Source organism: Cyrtonyx montezumae, unplaced genomic scaffold, assembly GCF_038088225.1.
Source record: "Cyrtonyx montezumae isolate F1298 unplaced genomic scaffold, pur_monq_1.0 scaffold_7, whole genome shotgun sequence".
Lineage (NCBI taxonomy): Eukaryota > Metazoa > Chordata > Aves > Galliformes > Odontophoridae > Cyrtonyx > Cyrtonyx montezumae.
The window spans coordinates 4,166,633-4,189,238 of record NW_027072078.1 but is presented as its reverse complement, the minus strand read 5'-3'; the positions used below and the strand labels follow the sequence as shown (position 1 = coordinate 4,189,238).

At 42.0% G+C, this 22,606-nt stretch overlaps 1 protein-coding gene across 1 annotated transcript in view; it reads right to left on the bottom strand.

Moving 5' to 3' along the window:
- ERBB4 (erb-b2 receptor tyrosine kinase 4) overlaps positions 1 to 22,606 on the bottom strand; it is a 474,646-nt gene that overhangs the window by 128,975 nt on the left and 323,065 nt on the right. Inside the window, exons 5-10 of the mRNA XM_065751277.1 lie at positions 17,000 to 17,065; positions 10,877 to 10,995; positions 6,893 to 7,034; positions 5,443 to 5,556; positions 3,895 to 4,021; positions 732 to 805 (exon numbers count right to left, since the gene is read on the bottom strand). Of these exons, the coding sequence (XP_065607349.1) occupies positions 732 to 805; positions 3,895 to 4,021; positions 5,443 to 5,556; positions 6,893 to 7,034; positions 10,877 to 10,995; positions 17,000 to 17,065 (642 nt within the window). The remainder of the gene's footprint in view (positions 1 to 731; positions 806 to 3,894; positions 4,022 to 5,442; positions 5,557 to 6,892; positions 7,035 to 10,876; positions 10,996 to 16,999; positions 17,066 to 22,606) is intronic.

The window sequence follows — 22,606 nt, the reverse complement described above, 5'->3', positions numbered from 1 at the left end:
GTCACAGCAGAAATATCACAGCACTAAACCCACTTTCAAAAGCCACACTGAGGGCAAGCTTAAACACAGGCTGCAATCTGAGAGGTCTACGTATCATTTCTCAGCAGCACAAGACAAAGTTAGGATTTGCCTCAATTAAGAATGTTTAATTTAAAATGTATTGGAGCCCTAAGACAGAAATTGAGAGATGCATTCTGATGCATTAAAAGATAATAAGACTTTCCTAAAACGAAGAGCTTGCATTAATTTCTGACTGTGCGTGGGGACAAGTCATCAATGGAGAGCATTCTTGACACAAGTAGTGCAACTCCTTATTTTGATCTGTGCAGACATCTACGGTGTGCAGTCATCTATCATTTTCTATCAGTACAGGACTGGAATGCAATACATCTTCAAGCAAAGGGATAATTCTAATTAAGTAGTAAAGCAGAGACTTCAGTCAGCACCTGCAACACTTGTATCACCTTGCCAGCATGGTGCCCATCAACAGCAAGTCTTGGTCTTTTGATGCTCGTGTAACCCAATGCAATGTTCATTCTGTATTCACGTGTAAAGGACAGCACACTTGTGAACAATAGTTCAATGAACAACTACTATGGTATCAGCTATCAAACTGATAACATAGTTTTAAGACAACAGTACCTGCCTTCCTCAGGAAACCCAACAAACAACAGCCACGAATGCAAAACGAAAAGAAATCAAGACTGCATGACATCAGAAGTTTTTGTTACCTGTTATCTCTCTCACTGTTTGGAAGATATTTAATTTCTCTGGATTAATCGCAGCAATTGTGTGATATGGATCCCTGGAAGATTGAACAGAAAAAAATGCAACACTGTGAATAATACTTAAAAAGAACGACCGCCGCAATGTTCACAAAGCTCTGCCATGCAGAAAGGAGCATTATCTTATAACATGAGGTCAATCCTTTGACGTTGGGCAGTGTGGGCTGCAGGTTTCTCCAGACTGTTCCCAACTTTTTCAGACTTCTGAATCTGCAGAATCTGACTTCCCCTGTGTCATTCTGAAGGAACAGTAGTGCTCACTGTCTTGAAGGATTGAATCAGTAACATTTTAGTAAATATTTACGTTGTTGGAAAATTAATGGATTCTGAACAACTACGGATGATCTTCCTAAAGGATAAAGATGCACATTTTCAACATTTTTCCCAGGAAGACTTGCTTAAATGGCACTTTAAGTGCTGTGTTACTACCTGGGCTAACAGAAACCGCTACCAAAGCAAGTAACAAGCCATAAGCAGAAGAGAACTATGAGCATGCTGGCAGTCCCTGATGTGTGACTACAGGAGAATACACTGTTTATGAGGTGAAAGCAGGGAACACTAAGCCAAGGAAGTTGGCTTCCTGAGAACTGAAATGGCCCCATCAAACATGAACATCTCAGGTACGCTATGGCATAAAAAGATGACACTGATATCGAGTGCCACCAGTTAGCTTTTTTTGGTTGTTGTTAAAAAAAGAATTTGCTTAGAAAATGTCCCCTAATGGTGATGACTACGTGGAAAAATAGTGTTTTGATAGAGAAAACTCTCAGCTACAAACAATGTTAGTGTGCACCTTGTATTTGTTGTTGCTGCCATGGAAATAAATAGAAAGCATCAATTTTGGAGTGACCTAGGCAGCTTGAATACACACTGTTACAAACACATAGGGAGTAAGTTCAAATGATGAAGCAACAGAAAGACAAGCGACAGAATAACAGGATAAAAAAAATGACAATCAACTGTAATCACACCGCTGTCAATCGAAAGAAGAAAATCCACTCTTAGCATCTTTTAAGTAACGAAGTAGTTCAATGAGACTACAAAACATCTTTCCATCCTGCAGAGACAGCTAGACTTCATACCACTGCAATCCAAAGCACTGAAAATTGACTTAAATGTTACAGTTCACAGAGTACACGAATTTGTAACAGAAGTTAACAAGAAGCCCCAGTGGAGCAGGTATCATTGTTGCTTCATGTTGTCCATCCATGCAACTAGTAGCATACCTAGTATCATCTTTTATTTCCTTTGTGTGGTAATGATTTGCCAAACGTAATTAAACTTTTCAACAACAAAGCTGTTTCAGAAATCAAGTTATTTCACTTTCATGTTTTTCTCTTACTAAAGACTGCTACAATTTTTGCTGTGGAAAACTTTAGGGAACATGGCATCTCCCTTCTTCAGACAGGTTGGAATGACTTCTCCTCATAAAGAATGAGAGACAAAGGTCCACACAGTTTCATTAGGTGTCCTCAAAGCTTTTCTTCTACTAAAACAGGGCAACATGTCTTAGCTCTCTGCTTCTCAGTCAATAATTCAGTTGCTTTTTTTTTCCTCAGAGTTTTATTCAAGGTTGGTTTTGCTGTCTTTAAATCTGATAGATCTGTTAACTTGACTCACCTTGTAACTTTGCTACTGCAACTTTTAGAAAAAGTGACTCTCTAATACTCAGAATTACAGATCACTTAATGAACTGGAATAATGCCTTGCATTTACTAGAGTACTTCCTGTCGTGTGGGATCCAACAGATTCACAGCCAGCCTTGTGAACAGTCATCTGGCTGGATGAGAAGGTGTTACGGTATGAGCACTGACTCCTGTGTGACCCTCGCCAGGGCTTCCACAAGCCTGAAGCTGCGTTCCCTTAAACCACTTGAACCAAAGTTCCTTTCTCCCTACACTACATTAACCTTTCACACTGTGCTCCCTGCTGGAGAGATGAGAAGGCCAACTACACAGCCAAAGCTCACATTTGCTGACCTTTTGAACATCAGTGAGCTGCAGGGCTCCGCTGAACCCGATTTCAGCTTTTGCGTGGCTGGAGTCAAGCTGTAGGTGAAGACATACTACAACCAATCACCCCAGCAAACTGAAGAAATAAGCCATTTCTCCCCATCTCACCTCATAAGGAATTTGAGCCACGCAACCTAGAGTCAACAGCTTCATTCTGTGAACACATCTAAATCTGAGGAAGTCCAACAAAGAAATCTGCTGCTACTGGTCATGCTGGAATTCCGCTCCAGATCCTTCTGCACAAGTTCATCACACTCACGCTATGCCACGGGACTGCAAACACTGAGTTAGAATGGGAAACACACCTCACACTGTAAATCTTGACAACCAGTCATGACAAATACTGAAAACTCTGAGAAGCCAAAGAAGCATGTTAAAGCTGAAAGACTACCCAGCAGTGGGACTGAATATTCTGTACTGCTGATGTACAACAAAGTATCTGCATACCTATTACAACAAAGGGAGTAAAAGGGTTTCATCTTGCTAGTGCACTGTGAGGATTTTACTCGTTTTTTAAGGTCCTGAAATACCTCAAAGCATCACATGTAATTCACCACGGTCAATTATGACATGGAAAATTTGAATTAGTAAGAAAATACACTCCTACGTGTGTTCTCTCAGAAACAAAGAACCTAAAACAAGAAAGCAGTCATTTACATCAGGCCTTCCCTGACCACCAAAACAGATTATGTCTGCTTTCTCCAGATACATCCCATCCTTCCTGAATTTGCACCACACATCCGCTTTTGATACAACAGCAAACAGTATTTCAAACTATAAACAGCTAGTTAGGTGGCTGGTCAATCTTTCCTTACAAAAAACAGACATTAACGAGACTTCCAAACTATGGTGTTGTACCTCCACACTATCTACTCTTATTAAGACCTACTCAATACACAGACATATTTAAACCAAAGCACCAGATTTAAGTACTGCTGATTTTTGCACAGCTCTGCAATTGAAACTGAAATAGGTAGGAAATTAATTTAGCCTAGGTTTGCAGTTGAGTAAGAGAAACCTGCAGCTTTAATTAAAAGGTGGGCACTACTGGTTTCAGCATGCACCATGACATAGCATACTAGCATTTTGTCACTTACCCATGAATCCCAGTAACAAGGAAGATAAGGTTTCCATTGATCTTGGTACAGTTTATGAACTTGTCAATGTTGCTAGAATCCACCGTCTGAGCTGACACTAAACTCCCTGTTCCAATGCCATCACATGCTGCCAAAACAAGGATTTTGTGAAGAACTAGGAAAAACAGTTACTAAATCAGAACAATGTCAACCCCCCAAACTCCCACTCAAGCCATCTGTAAGGAGATACGTGATGACTTAGCTCACACTGGCTGTATCCTATGTTTGTGCACTACTCACTGCAAAAGGAAGGAGTCTTACACTGCTAGCTCAACAGGTCCTCTTTGCTTTGGTGAACTTAAAATTTGTCAACTTAAGTATTCATATGCCAGAAGACCCTTTTGAAAGCAAGCACAAGAATTCTTTCTCCATCACCTCATTAAATAAATGAATGGGACATTAAGAGACCTTGCTATGAATGCTGATGAATCCTCTCTACGCAGCCTTTAAGTGTAACTTAGCTGCGTTTTCTGGGGTGCATGATGCATCCAAGAACAAAACATCCCTAATTTCCACCAGATAGCACATCTTTCTCCCTAATGGACTCCCCAGATGGCAACTATTGTCAGCAAACCCGAACCTTTAGTGCAGGCGTGACAGCTTCCTTCCATTCCATTAAGTAAAGCTAAGAGCTTGGCAGGAACAATACTTAAGTATTCACATGCATCCAAATACATCCTTTCAACTGTAAGTAGGCTTAAGTATGTCATCTCCCAGCCTTGGCAGAAGTTCCTGTTTAACTGTTTCAGCCAGGTGGTGTGACTACTCATTTAGAAGGTTTGCAGTAGCTTGGTGGTGAATTTCTTTTCAGACCGATACAGAACAAGTTCTACTTCCCTCCACTAGTACTGAAAAACAACATCAGCCCGTACAGAAAAAGTGATGGTGCTTTGCTCCTGAGATATTTAAGCAGAAAGCATAACGTCTCCCCAGTGGAGCTCAGGACCAAAGTAACCTACAAATATCTGTCTTCTCTTCAGCATTTTCACTGAAAAACTTCTCCACCTTTAAAAGGCATAGAGAGGACGTACAAGATTCTTGGAAAATAAGTGTTTTCAGAGAACAGACAAAATATTGGAAACTTAAAGATACACTGAGTGTGAAACATACCATATATTGAAGTTTGGGTTTTAGTGCAGCCTCCTTTGGAATGACAAAAGGAGAGCTTTGAAACACCTCCAGGAAATACGAGTCATTAAAATGATATAATAAAGAACTCTTTCAGATTTCTTTAAAACCAACGAAGGAATCGCCCTCATTTTTATCTAAGCAAAAGTAATTGGTTTAGTTACATTACCATTACAACTGAATAAATTTTCATTACATTGTATTTAGGAACATGCTTCACACACAGCTCACATAGTTCAAAGTTCTGTGGATATCCAAAGGCTATTAATATCAAATATTCTACAGCATACTCATACATATTTCATGCCAAAATAACACGCTGCTTTGCTCTACTGGAGCGTAGACTACATTCAAGAACATTTATACCAAATTAGTGCCTACCTTTAGGACAAATGTCAGTGCAGGGCTTACACATCTTAATACCGTTTTCTTCAACCTCCATCTTGGAGCTCGGACATGCACGGACGCAGGAGCTGGAATCTACCACAAAGTTGTCTGAGAAGATTAAGAAGATATTGGGAGAAAGTGAACCACAGGACTACACAATACTGAAAGAACACGTTTTTTTAATTGTAATACGTCAGTACATGTTATTTGCCTTCATGCTTACTGAGACGCTTCTGAAAACACTGAGCCATTGAGGCATGTCTTTGGTGACTCGTGAAAAGAAGGTTCTCTTTCACACACACAGAACTATACTCATATGGGATAACACAATGCATGGGACAGTAACAATTGTTTCAATTTTGCCTTGTAATACAACTGCCAAAAGCAACTGAGACTTATTCTACTTGATTGAAAGCTTAATAACATCAAGAGGAACGGAAAATAAATCAGAAAGCTCAATGAAGTATTTAGACACAGGATCACATCCCTAAAGTTGCTCATGTTATACCAGTTTTGTTAAAAATAAACAAAAATTAAACTTTCCTAGATTATTCACTACTCTTATTAGAGACAGAACGAAGCTGTGACAGTCCCAACCTCAGCCTACTGTCAATCTCAACTTTGTTGCGCGGATTCAAAATCTGGATTTAGCTTTAAGTTGAAAAATGGTGCAGTTCATTACAGATAATCTATTTATCTCACGGGTGAATTACATAAAAAATAATGGATAACACCACTGGGAACTTCGGTGGGAAGAAAAGAGAGGACAAGAACATGGTGTCAGTTTCCTAACTAAAGTGTCTGTATCAAAGACCGCATCAATGACAATCTCTAAGTAACTATTTTTCATTTGTCATCAAATTGGCATTTGAGAAGCCTGTGTTATTCACGTGCACGGGATTGCTCTTTTTAATCCCCCGCAGCTACTGTAATTTCACTCATGGAATTGTCAGTATGGCATGTTTTTTTCCCCATGGGAAAAAATGCTAAGGAAAATGTTTATGGTACCTTCTTGTCAAACCATCATGATTCCAAGAAAAGGGCATCTGCATCATGAAAGCTTTTGATGACAGATACTACTGACGCTGGACTATTAAGACACAGATTTGTACAGTTTTAGAATCCCACAAATTAATATTGCATTTTGGCATAATCTTAACAGTTCATTTCTAAATCTACATGGGCTGTTCAGAAGCATGAGAGTAACACTGGTCATTGTGGAGACAGAAACTTAGTGAATTCCCTCTTATAAAAACAAATCACTCCAGTATACAGCACTTGGAAAGTGCCAAGAACCCAGCTTTTGCAAGGTGCAGGCACCCACTGAGTGATTGGAGACTTTGCACTGCTCACTTCCCTCTCCTCTCATTGTTTCACAAGGCTCCTGAAAGGCAATTCAAAACTTCCCATCACTGCAGGAAAAGAGAGCTCACACAGCACTTACGTGGGCACTTCTTGACGCAAAAAGCCCCGTACGTGTACTTGGCATTGTGATTATGTTCCAGTTGGAAGGTGGTTGGGTTGTACACGAATGTCTGGGGGCACTGTGTGACACATGCACCACTATCATTGAAATTCATGCAGGCCTGCAGAACAGGGGAGGGAAGGAAAAAACGAGCCTGATTAAATCATACAGTTGGTTGTGCAGTTGTTTTGGTATTTAGTTTAACAGTCCTCACTGTTCAGATGTGTTGCAACAGTGGGGAATGCAATGCATAGCCTTCTAACCCCCATTCTGCTTTCATAGATTTCTTGCTAGGACCTCGGCAAATACATGACACATGAAAGGAATTCTCACAGAGACCTCTCAATCTGAAACACAGCTCACTGTTACAGCACACCCTACAAAAACGTAACAGAACTCTAATTTGTTTCATAACTATTGTTACTACTAGTAATCAACTAATTCACAACTCGATAGGACATTCTGAAGCTGCCAGGAATGAGCAGTTATTTATCACAGTTAATCTAAGCACATGCTAATGACTTTGCTTTAGAGGCCCAATCTTTTCACTTCTTACAGATTGAGTCCGCAGTCCAGCAGAAAACTGAAATTCCCAATTAAAAAGCAAGAGGAATAAGAACTTCTTTTGAGCTAGCACAGGAGGGGGTCATTTCCCTAAGTGCAAGTTTAACAAGGTCAGTTGCTTCACACACTGGGAAAAGAAAATAGGACTTTGTATCACTTAGCATTCAAGTTCAGCCACCCACAGCTGCCAGAGGACAGGGCTCTGACAAATGAAGAGGCAAGCGTGTGGATGAAGAGAGTAATAGTATGCTGGAAGAATAATTAGCTATGTGGGGATGATAATTAGCAAGGTAAAAAAAAAGTCACAAAAATGGTTGCGTTTTTTATCACCATATCTTTATCACCAAAAAGCCTATGGTTTTAATAATGGCTTACAGAAAACTGTTGGAGTAAACACCACAAAGCACACCACAGAAGCCTAGTGTCAGACCTCATATGAATATGAAAGCTGTAGCCTGGCTTGAATCCTCCTAGCATCTTAAGCAACCACTGCTACTGGATTTTGCCCACCTACCTCACAAACGTTAGTCTAGAGATAAATCCGTCCAGAATTTTACAAGTTGTCAAAGACACCTTGGTGATTTTGAATCTTAAAGAAGTCAGCAAGCACACTGAGTCCCCCTCTCTCCCCAGCCCAGGATGGGACTTTGTGAAAAGTGAGAAATAACCCTGTTCTGCTGCTTCTACTAACTGCTCTTACCTCCTTTCAGATCACCTCAGGAAGAAAAAGTTAATGAAGTAACCAGGAATAAGGGACAAAATCTGCTGCTGAAAGGAACAAACTGTGTTCCACGATGAAAGCACCATCCTACACCAAACACGAGCTCCTACAGATTTCAGGAGTTTGCAGGTAAGCCAAACTGATCCTGTTTTCGCTGTTTCTTTAGAAGTTATATTAAAAAAACCCAACAATCTAGCAGTTTCTCACGGGGCCACAATTATGACAAACACAGTCACAGTTTCTTCCTTAACAAAACCAGACAGAAAGCCCACTCTGCAAATGGGGTTGTGTCATTTTTCTGATTCCAGAGTATTTAGCCTGGCCCTGTTATGCATTTCAGATTTTAGATCCAGTTTGATTTTGCATACAATATGAGAACATTTCTAAAACTTTTAGCATGTTACCTTGCTGTTGTCTTAGATGATGGCTACCGTCTTGCTTTTATAACTGAATATCCAAATGCCTGCATGGCAGCATATGGAGGAGGAGGATAGATAATTTCATCTAGAAGTAATACCATATTTAAAACAGGATGCTGTTACAAGCTGCCATATTATGCTGAAGACTTTTTAAGGTTTCATAAGCTTTGCGTTACTTATTAATAAATTCTAATGTAGTTCATTTCCTCCTCATTTTTTTTTATATCCACTATCACCTTCGGAAGTGCTGTATTACATACACAACAATCCTCCTAGCAAATACACAACGTAAATCACGCCAGTACTCTTCAGAGGTGGAACTTCTCAGGAAAGGACAACTCAGGAACTCTTACTTCACAACTGTAATGCTTCGCATACGTTTGCGATTGCTTTGGTAATGTAAGGAGACTTTAGGATTTGATGCTAAACGTTGCTCATATGGGAATGGAAGCATAAGAATGTTGTCACGGTGTTATCCGTGACAGTGACCCAAGGGAAACCGAGAAGGGAGAGAGGAGAGAAAAAGAAACTGCGTCAGCGGCCGCCCGAGCAGAGCCGCGCTCCGGGGGAGGGGGGGGGGGGGGGGGGGGAAACAGCGGGAAGAGATGAGTCCACAAAAACAACGGCACGATCTGAGAAGGAAACGGTAACTTTACTAAATCTAATAAAATGGAACGATTGAGAGAGAGAGATGATTTCCAAACCAAAAGCTGTGAGCTTACGCTAAGGAGGAACTGCAGGGGAAGCACACGTGCTGCAGCTTCACGGCAGCCCAGAGGAGCGCGCCCAGGCCGAGCGCCGCCTGACTTCCGGTGCGGAGCTCCGCCCCTCTGCTGCTCCCACAGCATTAACCCCTTCACTGCTGCGTGATGCTCTGGTGTGGAATACCGGCATCAACACCGCAACAAGTGTACACCAGGAAAAACTGAGTTGTACCCCTCAGTTGAGGAGCTAAGCACACTGGCCATTGCCTAAAAGGCTGCACTTTTCACAGTGTGTCTCAAGCAAGTAGTCAGCCTTGAAAACTGCCTGACCCCTGCTGAATTTCAGTTACATCACTCTAGGGCCAGAAGTGAACGAAAGCAATGCCCTGAGTACTTCTCTGCTGGATTAGAAGAAACATACTAGCATGACTTTTAACATATATATTCCTATAACTGCCATTATTCAGAAAATCTGTTCCTCTTTTAGGCTGCAGTACTATAGAATATAGGCAAACAAGATGCGGGTTCAGCACTTCAGCATTAAGAACGTTCCTCAACTACTGTATGGGACCAGTAACTCTTCTCTTTACACATTTAAATTGAACGATGGCACAGAAAGGAATGCTGCTTCCACTACTGTAGTCCAAACCAACAAAAAAGTTCCAGCAAGCTTTGGAAAAGCTGGAAGGGACTTCTGGAGACAGACCTAGTCCAACCCACCTGCTAAGTGGGTTTACAACTTGCCCAAGTTGGCTGGTGTTTTTATCCTCAATCACTTGGGCACCTCTGAAGAGCCGCTTCTCCAAGCACATTCTAAATCTAATGCTAAACTTCCTCTGGCCTAGGTGTGTTGCTCTCAAAAACGTCACCAAAACTTGCCTCTGCAACACAAAGCCATGAGCTACACATTTTTTGAGATCAAGTGTTGGTGGCTGAAGTTGTTCACACTATTAATAAAATGAAGTACAAACGAGACAAGTTTGGCTGAAGGTCTGTATGCATAGAAAAAAATAAACTTATTTTCTTCTTTTGTCCTTTCACCTTAAGAATGTGTAGTAGAATGCATTTGAGGTAGAAAATTTTGGGAACCACTTTCATTCCTAGTAAAAAAAAAAAAAGCATTTAAATCACGTCTGGCAGTAATAGGGAACATCTTTCACAAAGAAGCTACATTGTAATCCTGACTTCCAAATAAGAAAGCCATTGTGCAGTAATAAAAGCCATACTCAAATGCAATGATAAACACATCTGAAAGTTCCCTATCACCTCTGAAAGATAATTTTAGAAAAGAGATAAAAATCACAGACATTAGCATATTAATGTTTCCCAATCTGTATTTACAAATCTCAGATCTGCTAATGGCTAACATTAAGCAGATAAAGGATGCCAATGTAAAGTGAAAAATATTAAATGTTAAGAGTTCACAGTCAAAATCTGAGAGCGTGCATGCAATACATTACGAGGGGCAAAACTGTGAGTTGCATGGCTTAAAGCACTTAAAAACCTGCACTGTGACTGCACTGTGAGGAGGAAAAACGAGAAGTCTCACACATACAAAGCAATCAGTGTCTTTGGGTCCGGAACAGCCTCCAGCGCACTCCCGGTGGCAGCAGTCGCTGACGTAGGGCCCGTAGCACCGTCCATCACACTGCTCTGCACACACTGTCTTTGTTACTAGGAGAAGGAAGGAAAAAACCATCGTGTCAGAATCAGAACTGACGAGACAGCTCTTCAGCTGCACGCTGAGGAAAACCAGCTGAACAGCACCGTTCTGAAAAGAAAACCAACCCACAGAACTAAAGCTTAAGGCAATTTTTTCATTTGGCACTACTGGCTGTTTTCCTCCAGAATATCTCTATGATATCTTCAAGAATGCAACACTGTGAAATTCTTCCTTTGACATCTTCTGGCACGCTTGGAAAAATCAGATGGAAGGTTTATACAGAGCTCATGGATAGATATAGAGCCACAACAACAAATGATGAAGTACCAGAAGAGCACACCTGTTCTGGACCAGCTTTCCCCTGTGAAGAACTGCAACAGCAAGTATAAATTATGCAGAAATTGAGAGCCAAAAGCTGTTAGTGGCAATCAATTTGAGAAACAGGCAATGAGATAATGGAGCAGAGTACTATTTTCAGGCTGGAACACATCTGGAAACACCACTCAGCCTCTTCCTAGTAGCACTGCCTAGCCTTCGTTCACAGATAAACAACTATACCAAGCAGCAAGCGTAGCAGTTTAAGTGGAACCACACCACTGCACCTTGGGGCTGAGCCTTGGATGAGGAATGGTCAACAAGTGGAATATCTTCCTCTCCTCAGCTATAGCTTCAGGCTTCATTTTACAGAACAAGCAACTAAAGTTTCCTGCAGGATTATGCCAACTGCCACCGACAGAATGTCAGGAAGATGTGCTGTCAGTTGACTTGATAAGAAGCAGATTGTTGCACTTCTGTAATTAACCTTTGCTAATTATTTTGTTGAAAGCATTTCATTACTTCTCTACTGAGAACAGTTTGCAAGAGGACAGAGAACGCCAAATCTGCTTCCCTCAGCAGCACCCACCTATCACACCTTACAGGCTTACACTTTCTTTGCTTTTTCTTTAATTACACTAGAGGCTCAGAGCTTAGGATGCAAATTTTAGGCAGCTATAATTAACAGTTTCAAGTGAAAAGGAGGGGATATCGTGGCCCAGCTCGGCCGCTTACCAGCAGGACGCTGATAAAGAGCATTCCTCACTGCTGCCTCTCCACTGCAATTTAATGCTTTCCTTAAATCTGGGAAGTCTTGGTGTACAGCACCTCTGTGCAGGAAATCAGTGCAAGCTACCTAATGAGCTCAATTATAACTTCATCCCCCGAGTGCCAGCTGCTGCTGGGAACCATGATGCCCACCAGGACGTGCAGAGCTTCCCTGCAGAGAAGGCTCCCAGCAGGGTGTTAAAAGAGCAAGAAAATATCCCCAGCTGCAAGCTACTCCAGAGTATGTTTCCTTCCCAACCTCAGCGACATGGAGGAGCACCACGACTGATGTGGAGGAGCTCAGCCCCCTGTCAGCGCAGGGCCTTCAGAACGTGCTCCTCTGCTGGTACAGCACCAGCTGAATGCAGCCCCTACGAGCTGCTCAGGTATGGGAACAGACTGAGCCCTCCCGAGAGCAACAAACCTATAAAGCAGTTCGTAAAATCTAGCTGCAGCCAAGGCTTGCTGCTGTTCTTCCCTAATTGTTTCTGTTACGTTTCTTTCAGTGGGAAAGCAAACAGTGCCAACAGAAATGACAACATTTAACTCTAGGAAAAGGCCACAGCATACCTTATTTATCTCCTGCATGCTGTATTTGCATTAAAGCTGCTGCTGAGGGCCCAGCTCTGAGGAGGAGCTGTCAGAACTTCAGCGGCACCACGCAGGCAGGCACAAAATGTCTTAGCAAAAAAGTGTGAACTTTCTGAAGGACTCACTCAAGGCAGCTTGCAGCAGAAGTACTTCCCCAAAACAAAATGAATAAATGGCAATACTGTGTATTGTTAGAAGCCCAGAAGCCATCAGACTGATCAGATTCCAATAAACAGCTCAACACTTCAACTTCCTACAGTTATTTTAATGGTGTAAAGCCACAGAGCTTTAACATAACTGCACAGGTTTAAAACAATGGCGAGCTTCCTCCCCCATTCCCTCCAAACGCAATCCATTTACTGTACAGCTGTGACTCGTACCTATTTAGAAGAGTGAAATGCAAAACTATTTCTCAAGACATCCAGATACAGATCACTCACCTAGGATTGCTTCTCACTGAGCTGACAGGCTCTTTAGTGTGCATTGTGACTGCCCCTGGAAAGCCTTCACTAACACAGCAGAGCTTCTAAGCAGACTTCTGAGGGGGCAGCACAGCTACCTGCCCTGATGCCTGCACCACGGGATCCCAGTAAACCTGAGATCTGGCTGCACAGAACTGCCACAGTCGAAGCTGGGACAGCAAAAGAGAGGGGCAAACATCAAGGTCTCGACAAAACGTGCCGTGCCTTGGATCTGGTTTCTGGGGGGAGCAGAATGCTGACTGTCAATCTTTGCTACTATTTCACTCTAATAGCAGAACACTGTGTTAGGCATGGGGTGGAACGGGCACTTTGTGTGTGCGCAATTAATCCGTCTCTTTTATTGTTTCCCTTCATCTTTAATTATGTCAGGGCACCGTAAATCTATGAAGGGAAAAAGGGGAAGAAAGTGAAATCAATGAAAAAGTCTCACGAACATGCAAAGTTATTAGTGAAATACAAGGATTTTAATTAAAGATGCTGTCTCCAACAAAAATGCTAGGTTCCCCTGATTGATCTAAGCTGCCGACTCAGCTCTTTCCCTCTCCCCCACCAGGCTCCCGCCTGCCTCTGGCTGCTCTAATTGGCTACTTACTGCATCTGCACCTTCTTTTTTCTCAGCAACATCAGCTGCACAAGGACTGTGTAAATACCATCACGCTCAGGCCAAACTCCTGCACTCACACACTGTCACACAGTCGTACATTTGCTGAACATTTTTGATTGGAGTTTCATTTAAAGGCTTTTCCCCTTCTTTGCATTCCCTTAGTGGACTCATACTTTAATTTAAATTCTCCTCCTTCAGTTACATTCCTCCAAGATAAAATGCAGAATCTGTCATTTAAATAAAATAATATATTCTATTTGTAAAAGTTTCAATATCTTTCCATACAGAAAAGAAACAAAGGCTTTACACAGAAATCAGCAGCAAAGAACAGCACAGATTGAAAAAAAAATGATTAGTAACTTCCCAATGCTTTCATTCTTACGATTATTTTATAGTGGTTTACATTCTGTATGCCCAATGCTTTTTAAAGCCTATTCCACATCAGCCTTTCATCACATGGACAGGAATAATACTCTCTAGTTTTTGTTTCAGATTAATATTTACTGATTTTTAATTATAAAAGGAAAATGGATTGTTAACTGCATAAAACAGTACCCTGAAATTATCTCTGTTCTACCTCCTGATGGAACAGCTCATTTAAAATTTCCCATTAATAGCCTTCTTAAATACATAAATTCTCTTGTCACATTTAGAGAGGCATGAGGACAGAGTTAGATGCAGGTGGCGTTTCAGATAGAGACATAAGTATACAGAGACATAGCTGGAAGGCAACAGAAGAAGACAGGTAGATGATACTCATACAAAAACAAAAGGATGTGTTTTTTTTTCCCCATATGTAATTTGAAACAAAAGACAGGGATTAAGATTTTCCTTTTTTTTTTATCCTTTTCTCAGGAGAATAATTTAAATCTTATCTTGGGAAAGGGGCTCAGAATTTTTTTTGCTTCAGAGTGTGCATATGTAAGTGAAATTATTAAATGCAGACAAGCTACTGCGAGCAAACAAAACAGTCTGACACTGGGAAATAGTACTGCCAAAGTGCTCCCCTGCATGCATTTGAAGGATGCCCATCCCCAAGGTGACCACGTGAAGGTACACGCAATGTCTGTGATACCACTCATCCCATCAGAAATGAAGGCAGCAAAAGCTAACAGCACTTGGGTTTTTAAGCTTTGAGTTCCTAATCATGTTCTCTGTTTCACATGGTTTTTTAAAAGACCAAGTTCTGCAAAACTGAAAAGAAGAACTGCTCGCCAGCAGCCCAGCAGTCAGCCTTTCTGCTACACCCTGCTTTTCACTTACAGCACGAGGTCAGGGAGGCAAAGACAACACTCACAACCAAAAATCAACTCCGATCAACAGAAGAACGCAGGGGACTATACTGACAACAAGCTTCAAGGTAAAAGGATGTAAAGCAGCTCTTTTAAATAAGAAGTGTGTGATCTGTGCATCTGCCTGGAACTTAGATAGCACTCGTATTTTGAATCCATGGTCCTGCCTTAGCCTATCCCCACTGCTTAGATCTGAGGGGGCAGATACTGTGAAGAAAGAGAGAGTTGTCACTCCGGGAGCAAACCTGCCATGCAGCTCTGCTAAGCTCCAGACCTCACAACACTGCAGATAAGTTCTGCTCTCCCTGGTATTACTACGTTAATCCACCACATCAGCTCACTTATCCGAGAGCAGTGCTTTGTGGAGGCTGAGATCATGGGAGTCCATCCTGCCATGGGGACTCGAATGGCCAGAGTCCAGCTAGTCTGTCCAATGCTAAGAAGGCTGGAGCCTCTGCTGGCTGGAAACAAGGCCCAAGCCAGGGTCAGGGCATCCTTACACAATGTAAGTGCCAAGGTTTTGCAGTATCCTCTGATGAGATAACCATATAAGGCCCAAATAAGTCTACCTCTATTTGGAAGCATAACAGAGACAGGTGAACAGGCCTCAGGAAGCACCATCAATTAATTCTAATCTGGCTGTGATATAAAATTCCTGTGGTCAGACAGGGTCCTGCCCCTTTGCTTTATGTACTTGAGTATATAAACTCTGACGTAAAGAGGTTTTCACTGCAGTGACTTCTTTCCAGCATTCCCAAAAGTTGCTGGCAAAAAAAGGAGATGTGCTATATCAATTCAGACGAACAAGAACACGCTTCATTACAGTTATTCCAGCAACCTGTCCCTAAACAAATTTCCTCACACCCACAGATCAAGTCCAGTATGAAATAACAACATTTGAACATGTAAGCTCGAGCAGAACTGTAACTGCCAGCAACACCAACTGATGTAGCTGAAGCAGTGCTGTCCACGGTGGCAGGACCTCTGTGTGAGTGCAGCAGCTCTGTTGCCTGCACCCCTGTGCAGCCACAGACAGGTTGGATTGGATTTGCTGACCATTTGCAGCCAATCCCACCTACAACACAGACAAGGAAGCAAGCAGGGGCCGGAGCTGTGCTCACGCGGGGAGGTATCAGCTACCACTTCATTTTCTTGGAAGAACAACTCCAGCAAAAACACAACTGATTTCTACCATCCTAAATTTGAAAGAAAGAAAATGTAAAGAACAGTTCTATTCCCACAAGAGAAAAAAAGGAAAAACTTGTAGGAAAAGCACTCAATTTTCTCCTCTTTTATACTTGCTAATATTTTGACTGCACTTCTAACTCCTTAGTGCCTTTCTGGAGGAGCTGAAAGCATTCAAGGAAGAAACTCTCTCAACGCATTCTTCTTTCTTACTCATTTTAATGCTCTCTCAATTCAAGAGGACAGACATTGTGAACAGCCCTTCACTTACTACTTCCTTTACAAAAAAAAATCATTATTCTCTTTCAGTATAACTCAACTACATTTTCAGTTATTATAAAGAGAACAATTCTACAAGATAACTAATGCTACCAAGCTCCCAGAGAAATTAATAATATTCTGGTATTAGGAACCTTCCAGTGTCAGGCTGTCATTTAAAGACCTCTGAATCCACCTAAGTGGATTCTTCTATTCTGGTTCATTTCAGTGTATTCCAAAATAGCCAAAATCAATATTCTCAGGAGCCATGCTCCATGCTGCTGCCAGGAAGGGAAAAGAGAATTCAAGTTAGCTTAAGCATTTTTAAAAAGCATGAGGGAGGAAAGGAAAACAAATTCACTTGGGAGGGAAAACAAGATCATCAGTTGGTCAAAACCTACAGAAAAAAAACTTGATGTACTTCAGAGCTGCGCTACAGAGAGTATAGAGCATCTCTTCACAACTGAAAAAAGCATAGGATCCCTTTCACTTCTCAGCCCTCGGGGTCATGCTTACTTACAGGTCTGGCAGTGATTCTCTGTGGGTCCCCAGCATCGGCCTGTGCAGGACTTGTGGCATCGTCCACCTTTAGAAGAGAAAGAAACGGAGAGAGATTAGAAATGGGGCTTCACCAACTGTTCAAAAAAAAAAAAAAAAAGGGTCCATTTTGCCTTTGGAGGCTTTTTATGCTGTAAAAAGCCCAGATAGACAGACAGACTTGCTGTCAGACACACATGGATATGCTATAATCTAAATCCATGCAAAAGATGAGGAACAATTTCATCACCCAGAGATGTTCTCTGTGCACTCTATGTAAGACTCAGCCATTCCTCCATGGTACAAGGGATGGCTGAGCAAATACCCATCTCGCGTGCTACTTCACCTGAACAAAGTATCTCTCAGCTAAGGTTGGGTCAACCCAAAAGAAACCACCACTCTTTTGCTAGCAGCATACACACAAGATGTTCCACCGTTGAGCAAAACCACTGTTATAAGTGTGTCAAGTTGGACTTCACATTGCTGCTTTTCTAACATCAGTGCTCTTGCATATCACTGATGATCTATTGATTATGCTGTGCAGTAATTACACACTGTGTGCCAACTACCTTGTTAAAGCTACCAGCTCCTTGCTGCACTCATGTTCATTTAAAGCAATTATACCAGGGGAGTGCTGTTGCTGACATCACCAGCATATAATTTGCTGTCACATTCTGCCATCTGTTTATTTTGATCAGAAATATACTATAACTACATAATGCAAACTCGTTCTGGCTGACAGAGGGGGGGACTCCATCTGGCATGAATAATGCAACTTTAATCAGTAATAACAATTATTATGATTATTATAAGAAGCTACTGGAGCCCTGTGCAGAAAGCTAATGCATTCATATTGATTTATAAGAATGGAAATCATAAAAATAGGTGAGGTAAACAGCTAATCCAAGGAAGAACTTCCAGTAGGCAATTGATAAGATACAGCTTGTTTCCTGGTTTTAGTACTCACCTTGCAGGAAAAAAAAACTCAACACATTTTATAAACAGGGACCAATAGGACAAGCAGGCAGAAGGATGGATGCAGGTTCAGATACTCTTCCTGCACCTGCCTTAGCTCAGTGCTTGCTGGAGCTTCACTGATGGAGGAAGCAAAGGAGGAATTGTAACCTAAGGATAGCAGAACCTGCCCCATTTTACAAATGATCCTTACCTCCAGTCACAGCTCACACCAGTCTAGCTCAAGGGGTCTGGAGTTCAGGGGAGAAAGCTACAGGTCTTGCAGCTCAGAGCTACCTATCTGAGGCAGAATGAACCAGTTAGGCCATTTCTGCCTCTTTCTATTCCAGTCTTCATCCCCCTTCTGAATCGTCCTGCGTGCACTGGCCTTTCCACAGCAATACGGGCAGGGAGACAGCAAAGAAAACACTCCATTCCTCCAAGTGCCCTCCAGGTACAGAGTCCTCATGCATTTCTGCACAAGCACTGCAGAGCAGTGTATTTAAAGTAAAAACCTTCAGATCTGAAATTCCTAGGTCTTGAGCTGACCCTCGGTATGCAACTAAAAGCATGCTCAGCCAATACTGCTACTTCTGGAAAAAGAAAGTGATCCAGCATCTTCAAAAATCATTTAATTTTTTTTTCTTAACTTGCACGCCTGCTTCCTGGTACATGACTTTGTTTGACAGTGTCAGATGATCATTTGCATTTAAATAGAGATATTTAACAAAATAGCAAGAAAAAACTGCCAGTTTTCTGTTTTCTCATTGGGATCTCAAAGCCTCTGCTTCATTGTTTTCACCTTTCTCAACTGCACAGACAAAAAGTAGCAGCTGAGCTGCATGCAGCACACTTCTGAATTACATTATTACGTGCCCTTTGAAGGTCAAATATACTGAGAATTAAAAAAAAGAACCAAACTTCCTTCAAACAGCGTGTCTATCTTGGGTTCTTTGTTTAAAAAGAAAAGTAAGTTTGTTTGCTCTCCGTGTGAACTGGTCAAGATTCTGCCCTCCCATGACTCAGTATTTCACACGGGCTTCCCACCGTAATAAGGACAGATTGCTACCTATTAAAGATCAGCTCTATAAATCTTAACACTAAAACAGTCTCATGGAAGACAACATAAGCAGCCTGGAGTGTAAGGAACATTTATGGGGGGAACAGTTTGCACTATCAGATCTGTATGTCAGCCTTAAACAATAACAGATGGATCGGCCAAGGGACTTATCAAGTCCTACTGCTGTACTGCTTTCCACAGTTCTTTCCATATTTCTTTTAGATTGTACTGAGTCAACACAGATTTGAGGAAAACTCATCAAATGATTCTTGGCACGAGATAGATTACTTTTTTTATTTGTTGTGTCTCTAAAATACACCAAAACTACCAACATATGGCAGCAAGGTCTAAAAGAAATACTTAATAAAGAAATAGCAAACCATGACATTGCAGAAGTGTTCTTTCTTTTGTTCTGAGGCAACAGCAAATAAAAAGAGGTAATTCCTTCCTGTGATCACCAGCACTGGTTTCTGACATCAAGATGCCAAGAGAAAACTGAAGTCCTAATCTAACCAGGGGAACCTAGGGACGCTCAGCACTAGAGCGGCCCAAACTTCCCCCACGGAGCAAAAGCCCGCCTGTAGCTATGCATTATGTATATCCTTATTATAATCAAACAGTGATTTAAGAATTAGTTGGAATTTGCCCACAGAAAGATTCCCAGTGGGCTCTATAAACGCAACTTAGTCCACGTGCTGAATTCTTTCACATCACTGAAGTCACATCAAAAAAAGGGTACCAAACTTCGTTATAAGTACATATGGAAAGGAGGAACCTCACACAGAATCCTGCCCCCTCTACGGAAGTGATGCTACAGTACATTTTTTGCTCCAGAATAGTAGCACTGATACAGATACTGAATAGGTGATATTTTATTCATTAAAACGCAGAGGAGGAGGGAAGGAGTTAAAAGGAGGCTTACGTAATTTCTACAGAGTTTGTTACGAAATCCAAACTTAAAAAGGGCAGATTTCCACTGGAGGATGAGAATTAGTTTTGCTTTGGCAAATTCCACGTGGAAAAGCAATGGCTTGTCTCCTGGGCTCATTTCCCTCGGCCAATACTAATGCTACTTATCTTCATTATGGAACCTGGTGCAGAGCACTACTGTGACAACATACAGGGGAGGGTTTTCTTTGTGGAATACGCCTCTGCTCTGCCGAATGGAGAAAGTCACAGGCAGAAAGAGCTCGCTCCCAAGGTTGGGAAAGACCAAGGTTACTTTATCCTTGTGCTTTCCTGAGAATTGAGAAGGGCTTTCCTTTGTCTCCAGACTCACTTTATTATTTCAGGAACAGTAAAACCACAGAGGATTAAGTTACTGACAAGACAAGAAAAGTGAAGTCCTCCTCTCTTAGCTCTAAGCTCGCTGTAGTACGGAGAATGCTGCTTCTTCCCCATCATCCGCCCTAAGCAGACCCCTCTCAGTAGGGGAAGAAAAGCAGAAATAAGAGAAGAAATGGTCTCCCTTTGTACAAAGCTTGCATTTATGGATGGCTTCTACCAGGTTAATAAAACATTAATAAATGCTAGCATATGTGTAGCATACCAATACTGAAGTGCAAATAAACACGGTGGCTTTGATGGTTACAAGGCACGGTTATAAGGAAGCTCTTGTCCAACTCGTCCAAAATAATTGATTAACTATCAAAACATCTATAAATCATTTATTAGCTTCTTCATATGAACTCATCCTCAACCCAAAAAACTTCTCTCCTACAGTAATGGTAGTGATGCCAAAAAGAATGCTCAAGATTTAATTTTAAGGTTTGGAAAAATAAAACAAAAAAAATATAATTCAAACACCACAGCACAGCATTAAGAAGAATGAAAGCTACCATTGTTGAGATGGATTGTTCTGCCTTATCAGGCTGTAATGCTTTCTGTGTCCTTAGCCAGCAACTCCTCTTGTCACACACTCATTCATTCACACTCATTTAAGTAAAAATAATTTTGCATTTTCTACCAGCTCTGTGCTAGCTATCAGATCTCTTGCATTGATTTGGAAGTTAATTACCTAACCCTCACAATTTTCAGGATTTCCCTCCTTTATAGCAGGAAAGGTTTGCCTTGCAAGAGAAAGTATAACTTTCTGTAAAAGAAGAGAGCATTGACAGGAATACCTAGTGCTTGTTTTCTCCTCCTCTCTATACAAGTGTTACAGGATACAGAAGTCTAAGGGCCCAATCCTCTACTGCCATCTAAATGTGTTGCTTCAGCTCATTTCAGATCCAGCCTCAGTCAGCAACCCCATCTTCCCCCGACACTCCCCAGCAGATAGAGAGACACTAATGGGCAGAGACTGAGACACAGGCAGCTGGAAAGAACATGGCATAGGAGACAGGTCTACAAAATGGAGAGATCATAGAATGGCCTGGGTTAAAAAGGACCTCAAAGATCACCTCGTTTCGACCCCCCTGCCGTGGGGGCAGGGTCATCAACCACCAGACCAGGCTGCCTAGAGCCACATCCAGCCTGGCCTTCAATGCCTCCAGGGATGGGGCATCCACAAGCAGTGCGTCACCACCCTCTGTGTGAACAGACAGGCACCAAAAGCAAAGGCAGAGATCTGGGGACAGCACGAGGAAGAGGCAGGGCAGAGAGAGCTGAGATGAACACCAACCTGCACCAGAGCAAACAAAAGCTAACAGTCAAGGGGGATGCATTTCCATGAGTAACGTGTGATGGAGACAGTGCTCACGCACACAGGGGACTGCAAATCTGTTGAATGTTCTGAAATTAGGGAGTATTGCCAGACATGCTGGTGGCAGGCACTTTTGATTTTAAGAGAGATTGGCCACCAGAGGTAAAAGAATAAATGGAAAGCCAAGAAGAGCATGTCAGCAGCACTGAACAGGCTCAGGCCAGTGAATTCGTATTTATCACTGACAGCTGTGAGCTGATAGCAAGCGCTCTGTAATGTTACTTCAGCTGCTACAGAAAAATGTCTTCAGGCCACAGGAACGACTGCAGAAAGGGACCTGAGGGGGGTAATGAAGACACCAGCTATTTTTCTCTGCCTGCAACTGACAGCACTAGTAAGGCTGTACGACTTGATGCATTAATTGGGGGTTTGCTCACCCACATAAAATAAAACCCTTTGCATATGATATAATGTAAAACTTTACACTGATTAAGCAATTAGGAGCTATTAATTATCACTGCTTATAGCTGTTAGCACAGAGGAATGCGGGCCAATTTCCCCCACTGCGGTGGTGAATTAGTTCCAATCAGCATCAAACGCATTTCTCAACGCACACGCAGGGATCCTAAGCAAACTGGGAGACACAGCCAGAAGGAAAAAGGATAGGTCAAGTTATACCTGCTGCTCGGCAGGCTCATCAGGAGCAACAAGCCCCTAGGAATCTTCCCTTGTAATCATTATCACTAATGAAACATGCTGCCCTCTGCAAGCCACAAGCACAGCCTTGCACACATGCAGCAGGACCTGTGCTGCTGGACAGGGCTCCATGGGATGGGAACCGAACTCCCCGCCTCATCTGGGCCAGTCTCAAAGCCACAGCTTCCTTCAAACACAGGGCTATCACCTACTGGGACTTTCCTCTGCACCAGAGG